This window comes from Nematolebias whitei, chromosome 15 (genome assembly GCF_014905685.2).
Source record: "Nematolebias whitei isolate Nwh7 chromosome 15, NemWhi1, whole genome shotgun sequence".
Taxonomy (NCBI): domain Eukaryota; kingdom Metazoa; phylum Chordata; class Actinopteri; order Cyprinodontiformes; family Rivulidae; genus Nematolebias; species Nematolebias whitei.
The window spans coordinates 15,036,861-15,063,508 of NC_056512.1; the positions used below are offsets into that span (position 1 = coordinate 15,036,861).

Below are 26,648 nucleotides of genomic sequence, written 5' to 3' on the forward strand. Positions count from 1 at the left end.
GAGAGTGAATGGTTGTTTGTCTCGTTTGTCTCTATGTGTCCCTGTGATGGACTGGAGACCTGTCCAGGGTGTCCCCCACCTCTCACACAGTAACTGCTGGATATGGACACCCGTGACCCTAAAAGGAAGAAGCGGGTAAAAATAATGGATGGATGGATGCAGTGGTGTAGTCAACATTTTTGTACTGGGTATACTGTGCTTAGAAGCCAAAGTACACTGGTTAGTACAATGTAATCATCAATTTATTTTGATTTTTATTGAACATTTCCAAATTTCTCTGATGCTTCTATTTGAATCAATGAACAACAAACTTTGCACAACAGTTGGCTTTGTATTAAAAACATAGAAATTATAAAAACTGTATCAAAGCAAAACATGTTCAAGTATTAAGTAGTAAATACAGAAGTTTTTATTATACAAAAAACATGTTGAACCAACTCATTGTGTCTATAAACGTTCCCAATGTGTTGACAATGACATAAGCATATGTCACGTATCACTGCCAATGATACGTGACATATGCTTATGTCATTGGGCACTTGTAAGTGGGTCTACTGAAATTCCCAAGTTTTTTTAGTGGATATACTCCGTATGCCTGTATATCATGTAGAATACACCACTGGATGGATGGATGGATGGATGGATATGTTGGCAGAAACAGATGATGAGTAGCTGAATAGTAATAATGGTGCTTCAGTGCTGATGCTTTGATGCTTTGGCAGCAGGAGGGAAATGAATACATCTAACAAGGTAGAGTCAGGTCGTCTGGATGGATTCTTCTGGTTGAAACGTTTCATCTTTTATCCAAAAGACTTCTTCAGTCTGAGGAGCTGCAACAAACTCAGTCTTATAAATAGCACCTTCTCATAGTGTTAGTGGCCTGATGGTTCCTTGCTATTCACAGAGGTCTGACTGATGCTAGCAACAACAGCATTGTAACTCCAACAACTCCAGCATGGAGTTGAATACAGTCGTTCAGTTGCATGTGAATTTTCAAAGGGTACGCAGGTTTTAAATCGAAGCAAGAAAAAGTCATACGTTGGGATGATAATTCGCTAAAGAGACAGCCGAATGGGGACGGCTGTGATATGTGTCAGAGAACCTTATAAAATAATGACGGGGAGAGAAAAAAATCCTGTTAGTGATTCAGCAACAACAGCACAGATTTAATCAAAGCTGCGAGTTCGTCTGATGAGCCGTTGATTAATGGAGCCTGAAACCAGGTCAGACTGTCTCTCTGTGCGCCTCTACAGACACCGAACAAACGTGACTGTCAGTGACTAACGTTAGAAATGACACCTATTTAAATATCAGTTGCTGCGTCAGAAAGCTCCTGTAGGAGCAGGTAACAAATGTCTGAATGTGTGCAGCTTCATGCAGCCTTCTGTTCTTTCTGAAGCAGAGAGAGCAGCAGGACGTTTTATGTGCTCTCGCAGCAGCAGCTGCTCCATTACTCCAGCCCCCAGAGACAGAGCACCGCACTGATGCAATGGTTTCAGTTGTGTGCAGCTCTAATACAGGTTGTATAATGCATGAGGGGATGTAGGACAGCGGCAAGAAAAGTTTCCTGGAGCGATTAAAAAAAGAGCTTGCTGTTAGCAGCTCTGTATGGCAAGCTAGCACGGCTAAGTCCATGTCTAGCTGATTAAAATAACTACATCCATCCATCCATCCATCCATCCATCCATTCATCCATCCATCCATTCATCCATTCATCCATTCATCCATCCATTCATCCATCCATTCATCCATTCATCCATCCATCCATTCATCCATTCATCCATCCATTCATCCATCCATCCATCCATCCAGCCTTTTTACCCGCTTATTCCATTTTGGGTCACGGGGGTCGCTGGTGCCCATGTGCAGCAGTCACTGTGTGAGGGGCGGGGTACACCCTGGACGGGTCACAAGTCCATCACAGGGCCACATAGAGACAAACGAGACAAACAACCATTCACTCTCTCACTCACACCTAGGGACAGTTTAGACTTACCAGTCAGCCTAACATGCATGTTTTTGGTCTGTGGGAGGAAACCGGAGTACCCGGAGAAAACCCACGCATGCATGGAGAGAACATGCAAACTCCACCCAGAAGGCCCCTGGACCGGGGTTTGAACCAAGGACCTGCTCGCTGAGAGGCAGCAGCTCTACCAGTTGCGCCACCGTGCTGCCCGACTTCCCTAAAATTTCAAATGGGGTTCACAAACTAACAGCTAGTCCAAGACCAGTGTGGATCATTGCAGTGTTAAACAACTGAAACTTAAAATTTTAAATCCGTGCAAACTCTATACATTTTTACGCAGGCTGTTTGTGTTACGTTTCTTGTGTTTGGAACCCATGTGCAGGCCGGACTCAGAGAACTCGGGATTTAAAGTAGAAATATATATTTAATAAAGAAAAAATAAAGCTGCCATGCTGCAAACTACATGGTCTCAGGGATGACACGGAGGAAGACATAACCATAACGTCAAACAAGACAATGCCCAGACAATAAGGAACACAGAGACTTGTATACACACACTAATGGACAGACAACAACAAACACCTGGGGAAGGACAACAGGTGGTGGAGGCAGGAGCTGGTTACATGAGGGAGGACACTGAGGAGAGCAGGTCAGACCACAAGAGGGAGACACACACTAGAAAACACACATCCTCACAGTTAGTTCGAGTTGTCATAATTTGCAAGGACTTCTGCCGTTATTTATGTCAGACTCTACAGCAGCAGCTAGTTGCAGCAGTTTATTTTTGTGCACTTTGGGACATATCAGCAGGAATTCCATCATATTTCTACTGGAATAATTGTCAAGCCATCCATTACCGTATTTTCTGCCGTACACGTCGCACTTCCATATAAGTTGCATCAGTCCAAAAATGTCTAATAAAGTGGAAAAAAATAAATAAGTCACTTTGCCGTATAAGTCACATCTATAATGTGTCACCACTGACCACCCAGAAACATGGGCCGGTGTTGTGCCAAAAATTGATTGGCTGCCAAAATGGTGGCCGCGAGAGTGCCCACGGGAGGACTTTAACAAGGATATAACAAGATTAACACTTAAAAACAATTATTTGTTTGCTCAAAATTATAGCAAAGGTGTGTCTCAGTTTAACTCTTCCTTAATAAATGCACTTTGATGGTCAAATCAGCTGCATTTCTCCTGGGTGACAGGGCAAAATGCAGCTGATTTGACGTTTGCACCTGGAGTTCCAGAACGAGACAAAGCTGGTTTGTATGGCAAGCCAAGTATCTCACTAATACCCACTTTTATTTATTAATGAGACTCTTGGCTTGCCATAAGGCTCGAGGAGACTCTTGGCTTGCCATAAGGCTCGAGGACCCTCTAGTGGCTGGAAATGGTAGTGTTCAATATTTTTCATGTCTGAATGAATGAAATCAACAGATCTCAGGTAAACATTGGGCTATAAATATGGGGGGGGGGACGTATATTAGTTGTTAAGTATAAGTTGCAGGACTTGCAAATTTATGCAAAAAGGTAGGACCTATACGGCAAAACATACGGTAATTTCCCCCCTCTTCTATCTTTTCGGATCACAAAATTCTCTGCAACTCATGCATAGGAACTGAAAACCACAGGACGCATCGCAGGACTAACTAAACGAGATACTACCTTCAGCTTTCCTAAAGAAAAAATCCTCTTTTGGTCATAAAATTGGTCCAAGAGATAAGAAAAGTTAACATTAAAGTTATATTTTCATGTGCTTTAATAATGTCTTTTTTTTCTTCATTACAGCTAGAAGCAATACAGAAACACTCCTGGTACCTGTAAGTACAAAATGTGTATTTGGATTGCTTGATTTTCTGATTTACTTTGCTGTTTTGTTTGTTTTCTACCCATGACATTATACCATAACTCGCTTTTTGATAGTTTATTAGTGCCTGAAAACAATAAGAGCACTTAGAAAGATGATTTAGTTATTTTAACTTCCTCTAATTTAAAACAAATCTAAGCTAAACCTGGTTTAAAGCTGCTTGCACCAGTGCGTCCATATGTTAACGCCTGTGTAGATGCTGTGCTTGTACTTAAGTAACGTGGATCAAACAAACATCAGGTAGAATAACCTGAGGCAGGTGAGTCAAGCCTGTGATCTATTTTAGGCACTTCTCTTTCAGCTTCCTGATATAATAGTGACAGAACTGAGACAGAAAAAGACAAAAGGTAGCTCTCATTCAGATATGAAGGTTGTAACTCCAAACTAAGCTTTTTATTCAGTGATTTGTCTTTTTTGTTTTAGTAGAGTTTAAGATCATTTTTAATGTGTCATTCTAAGTTGGACTCTTGGTAACTAAGTAAATAATTGGATTTGGTTCAATCTTTTTTGACATAATCAACATTATTGCTAAAATGACATGAAAGTCCTGATGTAAGCTGAATCATCCAGGTAAACAAATCACAAAAAAAGTTAAAACAGGTCATCTGGACAGATTCTTTTGGTTGAAACATTTAGTCTTTCATCTGAAAGACTTTATCAGTCTGAGGCATGCCAACAAACTCTGTTGTATCAATAGTACCTTTTCAAAGTGACAACAAACACATTGTAATTACGACTTCCTTCCCTCCATTGATTACGGTGACATTATTTACATGGACGCTCCTACAAGAACCCTGCAGATGTTGGATGCTGTCTATCATGGTGCACTAAGATTCAGAACTGGCTGTGATTATCGTACCCACCACTGCACCCTGTATTCACTGGTTAACTGGACATCATTAACTTCACGCAGACTCTCTCACTGGTACATTTTCATCTTTAAATCACTTCTTGGTCTGCTGCCTTCATACATCTCCTCCTACATGTCTCTGTGTGAGTGCAGCTACAGCGTGCGCTCTCAGGACATTATTACCTGCAGTGTTCCCTCAGTGAGGACTGAACTAGGCAAAAGGGCCTTCTCCTACTTCGCTCCTGTTTCCTGGAATATCTTGCAAAAAGATCTGAAGCTCTCGACCTTTGACCTCTCTATGTGGCTTTAAAGCTCTATTGAGTTCCTGAGAAAAACCAACGCAGACATGTTCCTGTTTTTAGTTTTCTACATCGCCTTACAATGTAGCTCTTTTTGTTTTGTTTTTTAATACCATTTTCTTTCATTTATTCTTCTCAGTGTATACAGGTCCTTCTCAAAAAATTAGCATATTGTGATAAAGGTCATTATTTTTCATAATGTAATGATAAAAATGAAACTTTCATATATTTCAGATTCATTGCACACCAACTGAAATATTTCAGGTCTTTAATTGTTTTAATACTGATGATTATGGCATACAGCTCATGAAAACCCAAAATGCCTGTCCCAAAAAATTAGCATATCATGAAAAGGTTGTCTAAACAAGCTATTAACCTAACCATCTGAATCAACGACGTAACTCTAAACACCTGCAAAAGATTCCTGAGGCTTTTAAAAACTCCCAGCCTTGTTCATTACTCAAAACCGCAATCATGGGTAAGACTGCCGACCTGACTGCTGTCCAGAAGACCATCATTGACACCCTCAAGCAAGAGGGTAAGACACAGAAAGAAATTGCTGAACGAATAGGCTGTTCCCAGAGTGCTGTATCAAGGCACCTCAGTGGGAAGTCTGTGGGAAGGGAAAAGTGTGGCAGAAAACGCTGAACAACGAGAAGAGGTGACCGGACCCTGAGGAGGATTGTGGAGAAGGGCCGATTCCAGACCTTGGGGGACCTGCGGAAGCAGTGGACTGAGTCTGGAGTAGAAACATCCAGAGCCACCGTGCACAGGCGTGTGCAGGAAATGGGCTACAGGTGCCGCATTCCCCAGGTCAAGCCACTTTTGAACAAGAGACTGCGTCAGAAGCATCTCACCTGGGACTGCTGCTGAGTGGTCCAAAGTTATGTTCTCTGATTACAGTGAATTTTGCATTTCCTTTGGAAATCAAGGTCCCAGAGTCTGGAGGAAGAGAGGAGACACAGAATTCACATTGCTTGAGGTCCAGTGTCAAGTTTCCACAGTCACTGGGTTGCCATGTCATCTGCTGGTGTTGGTCCACTGTGTTTTATCAAGGGCAGGGTCAATGCAGCTAGCTATCAGGAGATTTTGGAGCACTTCATGCTTCCATCTGCTGAAAAGCTTTATGGAGATGAAGATTTCATTTTTCAGCACGACCTGGCACCTGCTCACAGTGCCAAAACCACTGGTAAATGGTTTACTGACCATGGTATTACTGTGCTCAATTGGCCTGCCAACTCTCCTGACCTGAACCCCATAGAGAACCTGTGGGATATTGTGAAGAGAAAGTTGAGAGACGCAAGACCCAACACTCTGGATGAGCTTAAGGCCACTATCGAAGCATCCTGGGCCTCCATAACACCTCAGCAGTGCCACAGGCTGATTGCCTCCATGCCACGCTGCATTGAAGCAGTCATTCATGCAAAAGGATTCCCGACCAAGTATTGAGTGCATAACTGAACATGATTATTTGAAGGTTGGCGTTTTTTGTATTAAAAACACTTGTCTTTCATTGGTGGGATGAAATATGCTAATTTTTTGGGACAGGCATTTTGGGTTTTCATGAGCTGTATGCCATAATCATCAGTATTAAAACAATTAAAGACCTGAAATATTTCAGTTGGTGTGCAATGAATCTGAAATATATGAAAGTTTCATTTTTATCATTACATTATGGAAAATAATGACCTTCATCACAATATGCTAATTTTTTTAGAAGGACCTGTATGCTTTCTTTTATGATTGTCTACTGTTGTCATCACTCTGTTAAAATCAGGTCTCTCTTGTAAATGAGTCCCCGAGGCTCAATGAGACTAAAGTTGAATGAAAAAAACAAGTGGTTCAAGCCAGACTCCTGTGGAATTCCAGAAAATAGCTTTCCACATGTGAAAAGGGGACCATCAGTCTAGTTTCAGGAATTCCACAGCAGACTGGTTTGAACCAGTTTGAAAAGGTACTATTGATACGACAGAGTTTGTTGGCAGACCTCAGACTGATGAAGTCTTTCAGATGAAATACAAAACGTTTCAACTAGAATCAGTCTAAATGACCCGTTTTAACTTTTTTGTAAACTGACATCTACTACATTATCAATAAACTTGCCTCAAAAATAAAGAAATTTGTGTTTGGTAATTTTTTTTTCTTTGTTTAATTTATTTCCAAGGCTTCTCTTTGCATACTTTTAGAAAACCTTCTTTATCTTAAATGGTGCCTCGTTTGTTAGGAACATGCATTTGTGGATTGAGCAGCAGAGTTGAATTTGTGAGTTGTGCACATGAAAAACTTGACACATTTTTCCTGCTAATTCCAAACAGCTTCTTCTGCTGTTGACTTGTTTGACTTAGTTTATTGGATTGGCTGTCTGAAGTCTGAAGAAACAAAACATATTGGCAGTTTTAAACAATTTCTTCATTTATTAAACAGGTGCCTCAGTTGCATGTGGAAGACCCATACACAGCCACAACAGCCTGGAACCTCTTCCTAATTCTGCTCACTACCTCAGTCACACACTGCAGTGAATGGCTGATGGCTGACGGCATCCCATTGTCAACTAGTTTTTGTTTCACAGTCAGCAAATGTTGTCTTGGTCCCTCAGGAACAAACCGCACTCAGTCTGATTGTACAGGTGTTCTGTGTAGTTGGGGACTGCTGAGTCTTGCTCTTCTATCAACTTTAAAGCGGCCCGAATCACAATGTAATATCAAAACGACCGGCTCGGCACTGTTAGGTGTGCTATTACTTTTATTGGCATTTTGAGTTACCATGGCAACATAATTTACAAAGACGTCTTTTTTCTCATTGAAAAACACTGACAGAACTCTTTTTCTCATTCAACCTCTATTTATACAGGTTAGTCTCATTGAGCCTCGGGGACTCATTTACAAGAGAGACCTGAATTTTAACAAAGGGTGATGGCAACAGTGGACAATCATAAAGGATGCGCACAAATTTTATTTTTTTAAAACAAATGAAAATAAAATGATAATTAAAAGGAAAAGTAGCGAAAAAACAGCTACATTGTAAGGCGATATAGAAAACTAAAAACAGGAACATGTCTGGTTTTTGCCAGGAATTTAACAGATGTTTAAAGTCACTTAGAGAGGTCAAGGTCGAGAGCTTCAGATCTATTTGCAAAACATTCCAGGAAACAGGAGCGAAGTAGGAGAAGGCCCTTTTGCCTAGTTCAGTCCTCACTGAGGGAACACTGCAAGTAATAATGCCCTGAGAGTGCACGCTGTAGCTGCACTCATGCAGAGACATGTAGGAGGAGATGTATGAAGGCAGCAGACCAAGAAGTGATTTAAAGATGAAAATGTACCAGTGAGAGAGTCTGCGTGAGGTTGATGATGTCCAGTTAACCAGTGAATACAGGGTGCAGTGGTGGGTACGATAATCACAGCCAGTTATGAATCTTAGTGCACCATGATAGACAGCATCCAACATCTGCAGGGTTCTTGTAGGAGCGTTCATGTAAATAATGTCACCGTAATCAATAGAGGGAAGAAAAGTCACAGTTACAAGGTGTTTCTTAGCATTCAGAGTTAGACAGGATCTGTTTCTGAAAAATAAACTTTCAGTTTCTTTACCAAGTTTTCAACATGAGGCTTAAAAGAGAGATGTGAATCAGCCAAAACATTTATTTACATTTATTAAGTATTTATACGAATCAACAAACTCAATAGGAACACCATTTGTACTTAAAATAAAAGGAAGAACTGCTGGTACTGAATTCCTATTTGAAAGCAACATCCCTTTGGTTTTATCAGCATTTAACACCAGTTTGAGATGGAACAAATCTGACTGGATGGTGTCAAAGGCAGATTGCAAAAGCTGGAAAACCTCAACTGTTCTAGCTTGACAATAAACAACTGAGTCATCAGCATAGAAATGTATGGATGCATCAGGAATCATCTGACCTACATTACTTACTGTATGTAGATTGTGAAGAGGGTGGGTCCTAAGACTGGGCCTTGTGGTACACCGTTGTTAACAGTTAGATAACTGGAAGAAGTAACATTTTGTTGAACATATTGCCTCTGATCTAATAGAGAGAACCAGCCAATAGTGTGATTTGAGAAACCAATTTCTGAGAGCTTATGTCATAAGATGCCATGATCCACAGTGTCAAAAGCTTTAGACAGGTCTAAGTGCAGCACAATAATCCTTAGCATCCAATGCTATGAAACTATGCTATGAAACTGCTTTAAAAAAGGTGTGTGACAACATCATTAAAAACCTTCAGTGAAGCAATCATTGTGCTGTGTTGTTTCCTGAAACCAGATTGATGGAGAGATAAGATGTTAAATGAATCCAAATACTTCTTGACTTGAAAGTTGATCAGTTTTATCAGCTCAGTCTTTCTTTGAGATATTGAGCTGAAATTTGGTATGGTCATAGCTGAGAGCAAGTTGTTGTACAAATGCAAATCAAATATTCAAGATGGCCACCTTAGCTTAAACTGGACAAATACAATAACTCAGCTATTTTAAAAGTTATTGTGCTGAAATTTTGTGTGGTGGTACCTGACAGTAACACACAACAGATTCTGAATTTAAATCTAAAAATTTTAAATGGCTGCCAAAGCTAATTTCAAATGGATATAACAGAGGTTTTTAGAGCTATTCAGCTGAAATGTGGTGTTTTGATAGCTGACAACAATCCCTGATAGACTGAATCCAATTCAAAAATCCAAGATGGCCGCCTGAGCTAAAAAGAAAAAAAATATTATAAATCAGCCATTTTTAGAGATATTAAGTTGAAATTTGGTGCGGTGGTAGCTGAGAGCAATGCCCAATAAATAATGAATTCAAATAAAAATCCAAGATGGCCACCAAAGTTACATTTAATTGGCTTTAACTCAACTATTTTTACACATAGAGTTGAAATTTAGTGAGGTTATAGCTGAGAACATTTCTCATCACATACTGAATCCAAATAAAACTCAAGATGGCCACCATAGCTTAAAAGAAAAAATATTATAACTCAATTGTTTTTTTTTTACCATTTTGAGCTGGAATTTGGTGTATTGCTAGCTGAGAGAGAACCCCAACACATAGTACTGTCAAATCAAAAATTTAAAATGGCCCCAACATGGCAGTTTCTCCAGCAACTTTAGTTCAAGTTAGAGCCACATCCAAATTCTGGAGGTAGTCACTAATAAATCTTGCTCTGTGTGGGTAATCATTGTCATCTTGGAGGATAAAGTTTGGTCACAAACTATGCAGATGTGGGATTACCTCCGGATGTTCACAGGTGCTGACAATAAAAAAAAACATACTGCTGCTCAACCCACAAATATTTTTTCCTAATAATTGTCACAACATTTAAGGGGAAACTAAATAGGCTTCCCTACAGTATAAAATGTATTGCTAATAAATATTGTTAGAGGAAATAAACACAAATATCACAAATTTTTGTGCTATGTCTAAACAACAGGTAAGCACTGCTAGGTGGTGCTTGTTGTGGGTACCTCAGATTATTAAAGTGTTAAATGCATCAAAAACTCACTGGAGTATATTTTTGTCCTCACTCCAACAAAAATGGAGTGAAACAAACATTTATTTTATTTTTTTCCTATTTTTCTACGTTTAAATTACATATTGTCATGACGATCTCATGCCAGGTCGGCCCTTATATTCTTGTCACTTCATCTTAAAAGCACAAGATGTGTCTAATAACGGTTGTCTTTTTCTTGTCAGGGGCGGTCGCAATGAGCCTTGCCCAGAGCAGCCTCCTCCTCGTCGGGTGTGTGTAACAAGGATCCTGTCCCTGTCGGACCTAGACCCAGATGTCCTAGAAAGCATGTACTCTTTAGGGTGCTTCAGGGATCGGGTTAAACTCACACAGGACCTTACAAGTGAGGAGTAAGTACAAGCAATCCATTCAACACTTCCCATATGACTTGAAAAGCAACTATGACAGAATATGTGAAAATGTAGGGTCCAAACATAGTTGAAGCATTTGAAATCTGGTTACAGTAACTATATCACAAATGAAAGAATCCAAAACTTTGTGCACGCTATCTACTGTCTATGATTTTTGTAAAACCATGAAGTTCACTAGCTAAAGGCCAGGATACAGTAGCTTGCATGAAACCTGGGAAAGCAATGGGTAAGCATGTGTTTGTAGTATTTTATCTTTGTCTTGTTCTCATTGCCTCGTTTGTTTCTTTATGGCCTTCCATTTACCGACACTTTTACCTGCCCGACTTAGCAGAAACAAGAGTACCTGTCTGTTAGAATATAAATATAAGTGCCATCTGTTGTCATCAATGTATGTTCCCATTCAATGATGAAATTAGTTCTCTGCATTTAACCCATCTCACGTGAGATACACCCAGGTGGAGCAGTGGGCAGCTATGTAAGCACCTGGGGAGCAATTAGGGATTAGGTGTCTTGCTCAAGGACAGCATGACATGTGCGCATGGTGGGGAGTCGAACTGCGACTTCTTGGTCCTAAGTCGGCTGCCCTACCTCTACGCCATCTCGGCCCTACTGATGATAGGTTGTCATGACAGTAATCCTGCTCAGTACGAGAGGAACTGCAGGTTCAGACATTTGGTGCATGTGCTTGGCTGAGGAGCCAATGGGGTTAAGCTACCATCTGTGGGATTATGACTGAACGCCTCTAATACCCCTGTTCCATAGCACCTACTCAGAACGGTTCGACTCGGCTCGGTACGGTTCCGAGGCTTTTTCCACTAGCAATTATTCATGGACCAGGGCAGCATGGTGGTGCAACTGGTAGAGCTGCTGCCTCTCAGCGAGCAGGTCCCTGGTTTAAATCCCGGTCCGGGGGCCTTTCTGGGTGGAGTTTGCATGTTCTCTCCGTGTATGTGTGGGTTTTCTCCGGGTACTCCGGTTTCCTCTCACAGACCAAAAACATGCATGTTAGGCTGATTGGTAACTCTAAATTGTCCCTAGGTGTGAGTGAGAGAGTGAGTGTTTGTTTGTCTCTGTGTGTCCCTGTGATGGACTGGAGACCCATCCAGGGAGTCCCCCGCCCCTCGCACAGTGATTGCTGGACATGGGCACCGGCGACCCCCGTGACCCAAAATGGAATAAGCGGGTAAAGATAATGGATGGATGAATTATTCATGGAACCGGCCCCTTTTTCAGTCTCAATTTCTCTGTGGTTCCGACCGTGCTGACCTGGTACCAAAACGTGCCATCAGAACACTGTCGGTCACTGATTGGTCAGGGGGAGGAGTCACTGGCTGTTTGAGAAACTTTCAAAACAACCCGATCTGCCATCCTGATGCATGCTCAATAATCCAGGTAGAAACCCGATCTGCCGTTTGCAATAACACGAACTGGGCCTATTTTTAAGATTTTATAAACAATGATTGACAACACCGTGGTCTAATGCTGAAGTGCAGCTGTTTTTTGTGCTTGGTGACTGATGATAAAATACAAAACGAGCTAGATGGAGCTCCGCCGGTCCTTCCAGTCCTCTCCACCAGAGTCTTGGAGCCCCTTCAGGCCATGCAAGGCGTCACCTCCCCAGCTCCGAGCTCCACTGGCCACCGGTGCTCGAGCTTCAGGCCCTGGCCTCACGTGCTCCAAGCTCCACTGGCAACAGTGAAGGGATCTCCGAGCTGCCGACCCATGGGAGCGCGCAAGGCCGAGGCCTGGATCTCGAGCCCCGGTCACGCGGGCCAGCAGCTCGGAGGTCCCCTTCACAGTTGCCAGTGGTATTAGGAGCACGCAGGAGCACGTGAGGCCGGGGCCCGGCAGGCTGGGGCCAACTGGGACGGAGGTGGAAACGATTTTTAAAAACATTTTTTGTATTTAAAAAAATGCATTTTGTAAAATCAGTGAAGAATAATAAATACAAGCCCAAGCCCTAAGCCTGGCCCCAAGCCTGGCCCCACCTGACCCAAATTCGGGGCAGGGCAGGCCATGATAATGTGTTGGATGGGCAGGCCAGGTCGGTGTCGGACTCTAAATTAGGTCAGGATCAGCCGTGATCCAATTATATGATAACATGGCCTGCCATACATTCACCAGCCGCACGCGACCATTTCACTGTGAGCTGACCGGCCTTGAAAGAAGTAAAAAGTTCCGTTAAGCTTCAGATGGACTACACTGCCAGGAGGTGATCCATCGCCCAAATGGACGTTCATTCAGCTGCTGCACTCCGCAGACGCGCACGGCCGATGACCCAAACAGGTGAGATCCCAAAGCAGACGTTTCAGAGCAGGGTCCGTGTCTGAATAAATCATAATGCAGCAGAAACAGGGTTTAATGCTCTTTTACGGCCATGAAATGACAAACACCTCTCAGCTCCGATCTTATGCCCCTTCCCCAACCGTTAATAACTAATTTAAAATGTCGGGGCGGGGGGGGGGGGGGTCCGGGTTCGGACCTGTAATTACTGTTTATTCGTCGGGTGGGGTTCGGAAATTATGACTGCGGGCTGGGGCCAGGTCAGATTAGATTTTTTGGACCCGAATGCAACTCTAGGTCCAGGTATGGTTCCACCACTGATCTGACGTGCTTCAGGACCAGCCTCTCCAGTGACTTCATGGCATGTGATGTCAAGGCCACAGGTCTGTAGTCACTGTGTGAGATTGGGTGGTTGTTTTTCGGCACTGGGACCAGGCATCTTATTTTCCACAGAGCAGGGACCACAGGCTCAGGCTCAGGTGAAAAATGGGCCGAAAAACATCACACAGCTGAGCTGCACATCCTTTCAGAAGTTTTGAACTCAATCCATCTGGGACCTGCAGACTTGCCTGGACGTAGATGGCTGAGCTCCATTCTCACAGTCTCCCTGCTGATGGTGATTGCAGGCTCTGATTTGTTGTGAAATGAAAATGATGGTGGAGGGGGAGGGGTGTTGGGTGGAGGGGGTTGAAGCTGGGGTCCATGGTGTTGATGAGGAGGAGGGGTGGAGTTGTCCACGAGGTGTGATGACTCCCAGAGATGTGTTTGAGGTGTGTGTGAGCAGTGTCCACAACATCAAACCTATTAAAATCTGGTTTAATGTTGGCCTCCTGTGTGTCTCCTCCCATCACTGCTGCAGTATTTGTCACCTGACCAGTGATGCTTCTTATCCCATTCCACGCCTCTCTGGCATTGGTTTGGGCCGGTTTGCTCTCCAGCTTCCTCCCATACTGCTCCTTACCCTCCCTGGTCTTGTCCCTCACCTCAGTCTGCGCTCTCCTCATCTCCTCCCTGTCCCCCCCTCCTGAAGGCAGCCTTCTTCCTCTTCAGAGATGCCTTGAGGTCCTTGGTGACCCACAGTTTATTGTTGGGAAAGCAGTAAACTGATTTTATAGGGGTTATATTATCCATGCAGAAGTTAACATGATCTTTAACACAGTCCGTGAATGTGTGAATGTAATGCCCATGTGCGTCACAGAAAACATCCCAGTCATTTGCCTCAAAGCAGCCCTGCAGGGTCTCCATAGCCTCCTCTGGCCACCTCCGTACAGTTCACGTGGTCACTGGCTGCCGCTGGACTGCAGGGATGTACTGGGACTTGAGGTAAACAAAGTTGTGGTTTTAGGGAGGTTGAAAATTGTTACCCCATGTGGTTGCTACAGATCCACTTGTTTCCCTTTTCACAAAACGGATCAACAGCCTCATCTACCAACCTAGAAAGGCTGTCCACAACATTCACAAAGTGCACATGGAAGGGTCCGTTACAGTGTACCAGCCCAACAACAAATACAACAATATCTCCTCAGGATGACTCTCATTCACACTGGTGTTTTCTGTCTTCTGCTCCTTACCTTTTGGAATCGTGTTTTTTTAACACTCATTTTGTTTTTTTCCATTCCATGTACTTCAGAGATAACCAGGAAAAAATGATCTACTACCTCCTGTTGGACAGGAAAGAGCGATACCCCAGCTGTGAAGATGAGGACCTACCACCCAGAAATGACCTTGGTGAGGGGGAGGTTGCTCTTTATAGTTTTGAGAACCAGAAGCTAAGTCCTGTCATCAAATGATTGTGTTAGTCATTGTAGTTTTATTTACCACAGCAACAGGAATTTCATATTTACGAGACTTTGATTCAGTTTCTTTGGTTTCAGCTGTAATTCATTTATGTATTTATTGTTGGTCTTCTAAGACCCACCCAGGAAACGTGTGGACTCTCCTATGTTGACAAGGCACGGTCGCTGTCGTCCAGAGAGAAAGAGCTTGGAGGTCCTCAGTGTCACAGATCAAGGGTCCCCCACCCCACCTCGCAGGGCTTTGGACAGCAACGCACACAGCCAAAGGTACAAACTGGTTAAAGGTTGTTAATATCATAATTTCCTGTCAAAATAAAAGGTTATCCGTTGACCAGATTAGCTTTACAGACAGCAGACATGGTTTTATTGATTCAACTCCAGGTCCTTTTCATGTAGATGACTCTTTGCTCTTTTCCAAAGGTCTCGCTCAGTCAGTGGAGCTTCTACAGGTCTGTCCTCCAGTCCACTCAGCAGTCCCAGGGTAAGGACACTCCACTGTGTCCTGTTCTTTTATGCTGTCTTGTAAATCGGACACTTTCTGCCTGATATCCAGCTAGCATGCATGACCTACTTTAAAGTGTGCTGCTCTGCACTTTAGATAGAATAATTTAAACACTTTAGACCACGTGTCTAACTCAAGGCCTGAGAGCCAAATATGGCTGGCCCTTGTAAACAATATGTTTTAAATGCAAGCTATTTTTTAATCACCTCCAGTTTTGCTTTACAAACTGATTGTACTTTATTTCTTCTAAAGTCTGGATGCTCTCTTGTTTGGTAGTAGCCTTTTAAATGGTGCTGAACAGGTGTTGATTCAGAACAGGTGTATAAAGTTGAAACCAGATATTTACATACACTAACTAAATTAAAACATAACTGTTTTAATCTCACTGCCTAACACTTAACTAGACTAAACTTTTTCTGTTTTAGGTCAGTTATTCCAAAATATTTATATTCACTAAATGTATGAATAATGTGATATATATATTTTTTTTTGGGGAGAATATTTCCTTTCTTTCCTCAAGATTACTATCCATCCATCCATCCATCCATCCATAATCTTTACACGCTTCTTCATTTTTGGGTCACGGGGGTCATTGGTGCCCATGTCCATCAGTCACTGTGTGAGAGGCAGGACACCCTGGACAAGTCTCCAGTCCATCACAGGGACACATAGAGACAAACGAGACAAACAGCCATTCGCTCTCTCACTCACACCCAAAGACAATTTAGAGTTACCAATCAGCCTAACATGCATGTTTTTGGTCTGTGGGAGGAAACTGGAGTACCCGGAGAAAACCCACACACATGGAGAGAACATGCAAACTCCACCCAGAAAGATCCCGGGCCGGGATTTGAACTGGAGTGACCTGCTTGCTGAGAGGCAGCAGCTCTACCAACTATGCCACCGTGCTGCCTAGATTATTATGGGAAGTCCCAGATGATGATGTCATGGCTTTGACAGCTTTTGATAGGTCAGCTGCAACATCTGAGTTGATTGGTGCACACGTGAACGCATTTTGATGCACACCTCAAACACGCTGCTTCTTGTGTGACATCATGAGAAAATCAAAAGACGTCATTCGAGAAATCAGGAAGAGAATTATTAACTTTGGTTCATTTTCCAGATGTCTGAAAGTCCCACATTCATCTGCTCAAACAATTACATGCAAGAATAAACAGGATGGGGATGTCCTGACATCAAACCAGTTAGCAAAGAGATGGGTTCTGTGTGTACAAGGATTGTATGTTAATTTTTTGTTTATCAGGGACAATGCAGGTGATTTCAAACCATTCCTCCCCAATTTTATTTAATGGAACATTAGCATTTTGTGAAAATGCATACTTGAAATCAAAATAAAAATCAGCGCTATCGTATTTTTCGGACTGTAAGGCGCATTTAAAATCCTTTAATTTTCTCAAAAATCAACAGTGAGCCTTATAATCCGGTGCACCTTATTGGGCTTACTGACCTCGAACTGATTTTATGTGGTAGACAGCTATCTGTCAAAATGTTTTAGTTTTGTTTAATGCACCTTATAGCCCCAAAAAATATGGTAATTGGCAACAGAATGGAAAAAAACACTAAAGGGGTGATTTTTTTTTTACATATGTGAGTGTCATCTGCAGCTTCAGCATATAAACATCAGTTTTGTTTCTCAGAAACTCGTGTTGTCTCTAGAAACGGTTGCTCAGCGTGTTCCTGCTGCTTGTCCATCAGTCTGTCCCATTCTCATTTCAGTCACATGCTTCATACAAGCCTGTGCCCATATTATGACACAAGCAAGGACGGACTGAGAGACACGTTAGACAAGAAAATGGAGATCACCAAATCCATCTTCCACTTTTAATCAAGGCTTGTTGATGAACTGTGTCCATGAGTCATTTTTTTCATGACCATTGCTTCCTGTCCCATCTGTCCATGTCCCTTTCCCTCTTTTTTCCATCTTTCTTTGTCTGCCCATCAGAGTCCAGTCTTCACTTTCAGCCAAACGGAGGTCAACTCCAACTCCACGTCCTCCTCCAAAGACTCCAAACCAGGAAATGGCACAACCCCCCGGCCCACCCGGCCAACGCCCGACCCAAAAACACAAACCTTGCCCTCCAAGGGTCCCGCTGACCGGCCCCAGCTCCACTCCATGAAGTCACTGCCTCTCCAGACACCCCGCTCTCCCTCCCCCTCTCCCTCCCCCGTCCTGTCTCCCATCCCACGCTTTTTCAACTTCCCCTCACCGTCCATCTTCAGGTCCAAGAATGTCCACTCGTCCTCTAACTCGCCTGCCACCCCTCCCCCTGTGTCACAGGTCACGCCGCAGGGCTCACCGCTGCCCACACCGCTCGGCACGCCTGTGCATCAAATACAACACCCTTCCTCCACCACCCCACCCTCCTCTTCGTCATCCTCTTCCAGAGCGGACGGAAGCAGCGGGGCCTCAAATTCGCTGACCCCGCCCTCTAGCCCAGGTGGGAGTGGTGGTTTGGCTTCCTCGAGCTCCACCCACTGGAGGACGAGGCTTAACTCTTTCAAAAACAACCTGCTGGGCTCCCCACGCTTTCATCGGCGCAAGCTACAAGGTGACTCAAGCTTTTCAAAGAAACAAAACAAATTTGAAAATTGTAAAATTGCATCATTTGAAGGGATGCATATCTCATGTCAATTTTAAACTAAAACCATCTTAGGATAAAAAAGGATAGAGTTATAAACATTGTGAATGACATTTGTAATCTAAGGTGATAGTGAAAGAACTTGGGAAATGTATTAGTAGTATTTGTTGTTAATGTCCCTTAGCTGCTACCTCCTCAAACTTTACCTCGATTTCTGTAAAACCAAGTTATCCACCTTATTCCTCACCACCATGCTGACTTGCGTGAATTATGGGCGCGACTTCCGGTGCAGACCAGAACCGGCGTTTGTTTATGTGCAAACAGTACGAGCTAATGTAGTTTCTCTGAGCATTGTGGATTTAATTTAAACATGTAGGAACACCACCTGTCAGAGCTCCAACAGAACAAGATAACCATACAAGGGATGGAGAACGAGCTGAGGAAGTGGCTGCAGATCACAGCTACTAGCATCTTTAGCTACATCTACTAGCATCTTTAGCTACATCTACTAGCATATTTAGTTACATCCACTAGGATATTTAGCTACATCTAGCATATTTAGCTACATCTAGTAGCATATTTAGCTACATCTACTAGCATATTTAGCTACATCTACTAGCATCTTTAGCTACATCTTCTAGCATCTTTAGTTACATCTAGCATCTTTAGCTACATCTCCTAGCATATTTAGCAACATCTAGCATCTTTAGCTAAATCTACTAGCATATTTAGCAACATCTAGCATCTTTAGCTAAATCTACTAGCATATTTAGCAACATCTAGCATATTTAGCTACATCTACTAGCATATTTAGCTACATCTATTAGCATATTTAGCTACATCTACTAGCATCTTTAGCTACATCTTCTAGCATCTTTAGCTACATCTAGCATCTTTAGCTAAATCTACTAGCATATTTAGCAACATCTAGCATCTTTAGTTGCATCTACTAGCATATTTAGCAACATCTAGCACCTTAAGCTAAATCTACTAGCATATTTAGCTACATCTAGCATATTTAGCTACATCGACTAGCATATTTAGCTACATCTATTAGCATATTTAGCTACATCTAGCATATTTAGCTACATCTATTAGCATATTTAGCTACATCTAGCATATTTAGCTACATCTACTAGCATCTTTAGCTACATCTACTAGCATATTTAGCTACTTCATTGACTCAGTTCTTCTGACGGTGAAGCGCTGAACAACCTGAAAAGCTCTGAGGTGTATCAGTATCTACACAGTAATAAGGTCAGTGGTGTTTTGTTAAAAGAGGTGGGACACAATCTTATTGACCTTGAAACAGACACAGAGCCCAGTCAAAGCCTTAAAGTCCTCCATCACAGAGCTGCGGTTAATTACAGAGAAAATCATAAAACTGAAGACGAACAAATACAACAATGCTGTGACCTCCATACACTAGAAATCATACCTGACGTTCTCGTCACTGTCTTCAATCCTTCTGAGGATCCGGCGTCTCTTCTCTGGTGGTTTATTGTAGTCCAGACACAAAGTAGGAAGCAGGTTTCCTCCATACAGAGTTGTGGGTGGTCTCTTCAAGTTCACATTTTTCAGCCACGTTCTTCTTAACTCCTCATCTGTAGGTAGGAGATGGAAACTAAACCATGTTTCACAGGAACACTTTGTTTTGGGTCCATGTTCCAAACTCTTGTTGTAGCCACTGATTTAGTTTGGTCTGGTTGTTCTGCAGCTGTGAACACAACAGGTACCTGAACTCAGCACGGCTATTTTAGTCAACTTTATGGTTGTTAAATAAATATGAACAAAACAAAAACAGAGTTTTATCTGCTAAACTGAATACAAATTACTTTCAAATAAACCACTGTCTGTGCTCTGCTACCGTGGTTAACCAATGCTTACTACTACTTCCTGTCTGACAGGAAGTCGTGCACATAATCATGTAGAGACTCCAGGAATAAGGTGGATATTTATAGTGTTAGCTTCAGAGGTAATAAATTAAGCATCAAAAATTGATTATGTTTGATCATTTTGACCCTTATGTTGTGCATAAGAACTAATACAAACAAATGTTTTAGCCTTGATTCTTTGTGTTTAGTCTCCACTACATCTGATGTTTGACTTTGTCCCAGAATGCATTGCATCGATAAAATAATGGCAATGTCCTTAGGTGAAAAATGTAATAAACAACTGTATTTTTTTAAGTAATTAAGAGTTTTCATGTGTCACAAACATACATTTTTAGTAGAATAAAGATATAACATATTAAGGCTACTATGTACAAGTATGAGAACCCTTTAAATGTCCTGCATAGAGTTATAACCAGATTATTTTTGAAGAAAGAGCATGTGTTCCAGCCTACAGCGTGTTAATTGATGTCTGATCTGCTGTCAGAGCAACTGAATTAGAGTATGTCCTCAAGATTTACTGGCTTATTCTTATTACTCTTCCTTTCTTTCTTCTGTTCTGTCTGTAGTACCTACATCAGAGGACATGTCCAGCCTGACTCCAGAGTCCAGTCCAGAGTACGTACACATGTCTGTAAAACTGGGTTTAGCCCTTTTCCTCAGTGTGCCTCTCACAGCTAAAGCACAGAGAGCGTGCACATCCAGACTCTCAATGACTTCGTAGTGTCTGAGCTCAGATTTTTTTTCCCAAACTGAAAGTTGAGGAATTTTACAGAAAACTTTGTAGACATGGAAATTTGATGTGACAGCCTGAGGCCTCATGTATCAACGGTGCGTAAGCACAAAAAGGTTGCGTGCGCCCGGTTCCACGCATGTCGGGATGCATCAAAATTAGCTTTGCGTGAAGGTGTGCGTAAATTCATGCACATTTTTGACCTGTCGTGAGAATGTGCTTTCCTCCGTGCAAACCTTTTCAGTCCACAGTATCAAACTGTGAAACTCTAGTTTTCTGAACTCAAGGAGATTTTAAACACGACGTTTACCATTAGTTTAAGCATTTATGGTTTAAATCTGAACCAGGATACTGAACCACATTCAAAGAGCCCCACACAAGTTCCATTATTAATCACAATTAGCTGTAAACACACGTCGGTGGGCTCTTGCCTGTGAGGTGCACAGGTAATGAGGAGCGTTAAATGTGTGACTCGTCTAAGGGGCACGTCAGGTCTCACTGAGAAGAAAACGGTGTCAGATCAGCAGATTGATTCAGAACAACTCCCCCGTGATGATTCCTCAGATGGACATGGTGCAGACAATCACATATGTCCATAAATAGCTGCGTTAATTTGTGTGTAATTGTGGGACTGTGGCGCTGCAGGAGGCCATCGTCAACAGAAGAACTGGGAGGCAGCGTGTCTTTGGGGATCACACCGACCAAATACTGATCGAGTATTTCTCAGTCGTTCCTGAAATGTGCCACGCCCGCTGTTTGAGGCGGCCTCATCTACATGTTGATCATATGGGGGCAGCTGTGGCTGACTGGTTAGAGGGGTCGTCCTCCAATGGGAGAGTTGTGGGTACGATTCCACCAGCAGTCACATGCTGTGTCCCTGGGCAAGACACTGACCACCTCATTGCCTCCGATGTGTGTCCCATCGGTGTATGAATGTGATCCAAAGCTCTGATTAGTCTGTGTGCAGATGTAGTAGAGTGCTGTATGAATGTGTGTGGAGGTAAATGAGGCATAGATTGTTGTGTAAAGAGCTTTGAGTATCTTGATCAGATAGAAAGGTGCTATATAATTACAGTCCATTTATCATTTATGATGCCCAGGTGTAGTAAATTTCTCCACACCGCGGCTGAACCATTTCGTTGAAGCGCAGCGGCTCGTTTCTTCACATCAACGATTTTGAAGAATAATCACCTCCTGGGTGTCTGTGTTTACAGTAAATCATTTATTAAAGACATGCATAAAGTTGGAAATGCCTCCGCCTCCTACGTGCGTCGCCGGCTGATTTGCATCCCCTGGCTCACTCCATCCAATGAGAACCAGTGACAACACACACACTCTGTGCATGTGTGGGGCGAACATGTTTGTACACCTCACCACTTGTTTAGGAGTGTCTATGACTCACATTCCAATCATTTTTTTTCCATAGTGCTTCATCCAGACAGTATTTTTACTTGAGAGCCCAACATGCAAAACATATTCTATTTAAGCAGAGGTGTGTCAGAGGAGGTGTGCAGAGTTACACGTTCGTTCAGAAGTATGCACGGTTTAATAAATCTAAATATTTCTTATTTATTTATTTATTTATTGCACTTTCCTCACTTTGTCCCTAAGCCAACTTTCAGTATGGAAGCTGCCACTCTTTGATGCATGAGGCCCCAGATGTTTGTACCTCTTATAGTTCAGGAATGGGTTCAATACATAGTTCCCACACGCTCAACCGGTATTGCGTAATACCACTTTTCTGCCATTTTTGTAGGCAAGCGCTAGACAATGATCATGATGGCTTCCAGACAGACCAAAGCAAAGTACAGATTGATATTCTTGACCAATGTACAAGAGAAAGATGTATGCAGAAAGTTGGTGCTGTCAGAATCGAACCGTACGAGGTAAAGAAAGACATCATGTCAGATGACGTGGACAAGTTGCCACCGATCTCTTACTATGATATACAGGTGCTGGTCATAAAATTAGAATATCATGAAAAAGTTGATTTATTTCATAAAGTCCATTCAAAAAGTGAAACTTGTATATTATATTCATTCATTACACACAGACTGATATATTTCAAATGTTTATTTATTTTAATGTTGATGATTATAACTCACAACTAATGAAAACCCCAAATTCAGTATCTCAGTGAATTAGAATATTGTGAAAAGGTTCAATATTGAAGACACCTGGTGCCTCACTCTAATCAGCTAATCAACTCAAACGCCTACAAAGGCCTTTAAATGGTCTCTCAGTCTGGTTCTGCAGGCTACACAATCACTGCTGACTTGACAGTTGTCTTAAAGACGACCATTGACACTTTGCACAAGGAGGGAAAGACACAAAAGGAAAGAGGCTGGCTGTTCACAGAGCTCTGTGTCCAAGCACATTAATAGAGAGGCGAAGGGAAGGAAACGATGTGGTAAAAAATAAGCGTACAAGCTATAGGGATAACTGCACCTTGGAGCAGATTGTGAAACAAAACCCATTCCAAAACGTGGGGGAGATTCACAAAGAGTGGATTGCAGCTGGAGTTAGTGCGTCAAGAACCACCACACACAGACAAGGGTTTCAGCTGCCACATTCCTTGTGTCAAGCCACTCTTGAACAAGAGGCAGCGTCAGAAGCGTCTTACCTGGGACTGCTGCTGAGTGGTCCAAAGTTATGTTCTCTGATGAAAGTTAATTTTGCATTTCCTTTGGAAATCAAGGTCCCAGAGTCTATTGGTCTTAAGTAATGTTTTAATTTTCTAAGATACTAAATTTAAGGTTTTCATTAGTTGTCAGTTATAATAATCAACATTAAAAGAAATAAACATTTTGAAATATATCAGTCTGTGTGTAATGAATGAATATAATACACAAGCATAGGCGTCGCAACCATTATATGTGAAGGGGACAAGTCCCCCCCACATTAAAAAAACATTCATTTGGACCCCCCATTTTACTATGAAACATTTGTTCAGGCGGCGCAGTTTCTCTTTCTTTGTGAATGAATCCATTCCACTTGATTAATAGGAGAATACTCAATCTAATACAACTCCACTCCATGTTTTCCTGGTTACCTCCAGGTTTCCTCCACCTCTACACACAGAGCAGAAACTGTGCAGCTGCTGAGTCTCCTGCTTCAGCAGAAAACACACACAGGTGCAGGAGATGGAGACACCTCTGTGTTACTCACTCGCCAGTTTAGCAGCTTAGTGCAGGCAGTTGTTGACTAGGGGGTTGATCATCAACATATATTCATGTTAGGATGCTTGAGTGCAGCGCTACGTCTGTAGCATGTTAGCTTAGCAGTAACTGTGACGCTGTGAGACGCTGCAGGTGTAAGAGACGCTGTGTGTTGAGGTGCATTACAGTTGAAATGTCTTTAAAACCCCACACCTTATTGTCCTCAAGCTTCATGAGAAACATCATTTAGATGAGTCGTGTTGAACACAAGTAAAAAAGTCCAGTGGTGATGTTTTTTATTTCTCTACAAAGACAAATAGTGCCGACCTGACGCTCTGTATTAAAGTTAAAATTACTTTAAACCCACAGCTGAATTTACACAAACTTGGCGAGAAACATGTTTTAAATGTGTGGAATTAAAGGAAATCTAGGTGAAATGCTGCTTTTTTTGTACATTAGTGCACATTTCTTTTGCGCACACACGCGCGTGCACACACCTACACACATCGTTGTGTCCCCCACACATTACGGATGCTTCTGACACCCATGTATTCAAGTTTCACTTTTTGAATGGAATTACTGAAATAAATTAACTTTTTCATGATATTCTAATTTTATAGTTGTAGTTAATTATTTGTAGTTAATTATTTAATGAACACGAGGAGTCACTACACAACGGAGGAGCTTCACAGCCTGACAGTAATGTCCGTGTGCTGCTGCCATTCTTGACCTGGTCTTTCTTTAAAAAGGGACTTTTAAGTCTCAGTCAGATCTAACTGGTTAAATAAAGGTTTAAACAAAATGTTAACATGCATCCTAACAAAAAGAGCCCAGGCTCATCTTGGGGCTAGAACCAGGACATTGTTGACCTGAGTGTTACAGTGTGGATGTTTAGCTCATAGCATAGCTGACTAACTCAGATGTGCTAAATCATGAACAGTTCCAGCTCACATACAGTTATACTCTTACATTGTTTAGCAAAATGACTAATATATAAATTTTTGTTTACCGGAATAAAAGTGATTGAAGCAGATTCTTGATGTTTTTAAAGGCAGATCCTTGTGGTTGTTTCCATCCAGACTCCATGACGTTCTACGCTCAGCTCCTCTGTTTCCTTCACATTTCCTAATTTAGGATTAAGTGAAAGCTGAGCTTTGCTGAACCGTCTGCCTGGTTGGAACATTGTCTAACTCAACACGAAAAAAAACATTGTAATTTACTAAAAAAAATAAAAAAACCTCAACAAACTAACTCGGCTGTGTCTGCAGCTACTGCGTGCCTACAAAGATGGTGGTTAGTGACAAAGTGCCCGGATGTGTTACGTCAGGAGAACTGCGTATGTGCACGAGTCATGCTTTACTTTTACTAGAAGTGTTTTCACTGGGCGGTTGTTAGTGTGGAAACATGTAGGAGGTTGTCTTTACTCTTCCTTTATACTTTATATATCTAAATACTGACATTTTAGTGTGCTCGAATGTTTCCTGTGCATTTTGCAGACTGGCCAAGAAGTCGTGGTTTGGTAACTTCATCAGCCTGGAGAAAGAGGAGCAGATCTTTGTGCTGATCAGAGACAAGCCGCTCAGCTCCATCAAGGCAGACATCGTCCACGCCTTTCTCTCTGTGAGTGCAGTCAACGTGTGACCAGCCCTGTGCATACGATGCACCTTGCAGTGTTAATGGCCCTGATTGTGTGCTTCCATCTTTCACCTTTCCACAGATCCCAGCCCTCAGCCACAGTGTGGTTTCTCAGAATAGTTTCCGGGCAGAATACAAGTCCTCAGGAGGCCCCTCTGTCTTCCAGAAGCCTGTCAAGTTCCAAGTATTATTTATATGCATTTTTTATAACTCTGACAATTATCACAACACACTAGTGTGAAACTCGTGGAACTACTCTACAGAGTGTAACCAGCAGATGAAACAACTGCAGTTTTAATAAACTGTTAAATATACTGTTGATATTTACAACAGGATCTGAGTCCACTTTTAACCTAAAGAGTCACTTTACTTTTTAACTGTTTATTTATCCATCCATTACTTTTGCTCGTGTCTTCCTTTCCGGGTCATAGGGGTCATTTGTGTTCAGCAGTCACAGTGTGAGAGGCGGGGGACATCCTGGACAGGTCTCCAGTCCATCACAGGGACACATAGAGACAAACAACCATTCACTCTCTCTCACGCACCTAGAGACAATTTAGAGTTACCAATCAGTCTAACATGCATGTTTTTGGTCTGTGGGAGGAAACTGCAAGGATATAAAAAGGTAAATATACAAAGAATATCAAAGTATATATTTACCTAAGTGAAAATAAAATGAATAAAGAAGATTAAAAATAACAATAAATAAATAAAAATTAAAATACACTGTGTGTTCTATACATTCAAGAATGCACATATTGTATACATTAAACTTTTATTTTTTTTGTTATTTAAAATTTTTAATCTTCTTTATTCTTCTTATTTTCACTCAGGTGTACCGGTATATATACTTGGATATTCTTTGTATGTTTACCTTTTTATACCCTTGCATGGAGCAAGATCATGCAAACTCCACCCAGAAACATCTCAGGCCAGAATTCTTTTCTGCAACCTTCTCACTGAAAGGGACAGCCCTACCAACTGTGCTACATTAATTTATTAATTTATTTATTTATTTACTGACAGGTTTACTTACGTACTTACTAACTTACTTACTAACTTAATAACTTACTGACTTAAAGACTTACTTAATTACTTACTTAACTACTAACTTACTTTCTTACTTACTGAGTGACTGACTGACTTACTAAACTACTTAACTACTAATTACATTCTTAC

General features: G+C 41.9%; 1 protein-coding gene across 1 annotated transcript in view; it reads left to right on the forward strand.

Moving 5' to 3' along the window:
• The window catches only part of LOC119421971 (serine/threonine-protein kinase BRSK1), a 48,886-nt gene extending 23,136 nt beyond the window's left edge, over window positions 1–25,750 (forward strand). Inside the window, exons 9-18 of the mRNA XM_037689327.1 lie at window positions 3,758–3,789; window positions 10,685–10,849; window positions 14,784–14,881; window positions 15,066–15,216; window positions 15,370–15,430; window positions 17,415–18,021; window positions 20,513–20,561; window positions 25,331–25,454; window positions 25,552–25,653; window positions 25,733–25,750. Of these exons, the coding sequence (XP_037545255.1) occupies window positions 3,758–3,789; window positions 10,685–10,849; window positions 14,784–14,881; window positions 15,066–15,216; window positions 15,370–15,430; window positions 17,415–18,021; window positions 20,513–20,561; window positions 25,331–25,454; window positions 25,552–25,653; window positions 25,733–25,750 (1,407 nt within the window). The remainder of the gene's footprint in view (window positions 1–3,757; window positions 3,790–10,684; window positions 10,850–14,783; window positions 14,882–15,065; window positions 15,217–15,369; window positions 15,431–17,414; window positions 18,022–20,512; window positions 20,562–25,330; window positions 25,455–25,551; window positions 25,654–25,732) is intronic.
• Window positions 25,751–26,648: the final 898 nt, after the last annotated feature.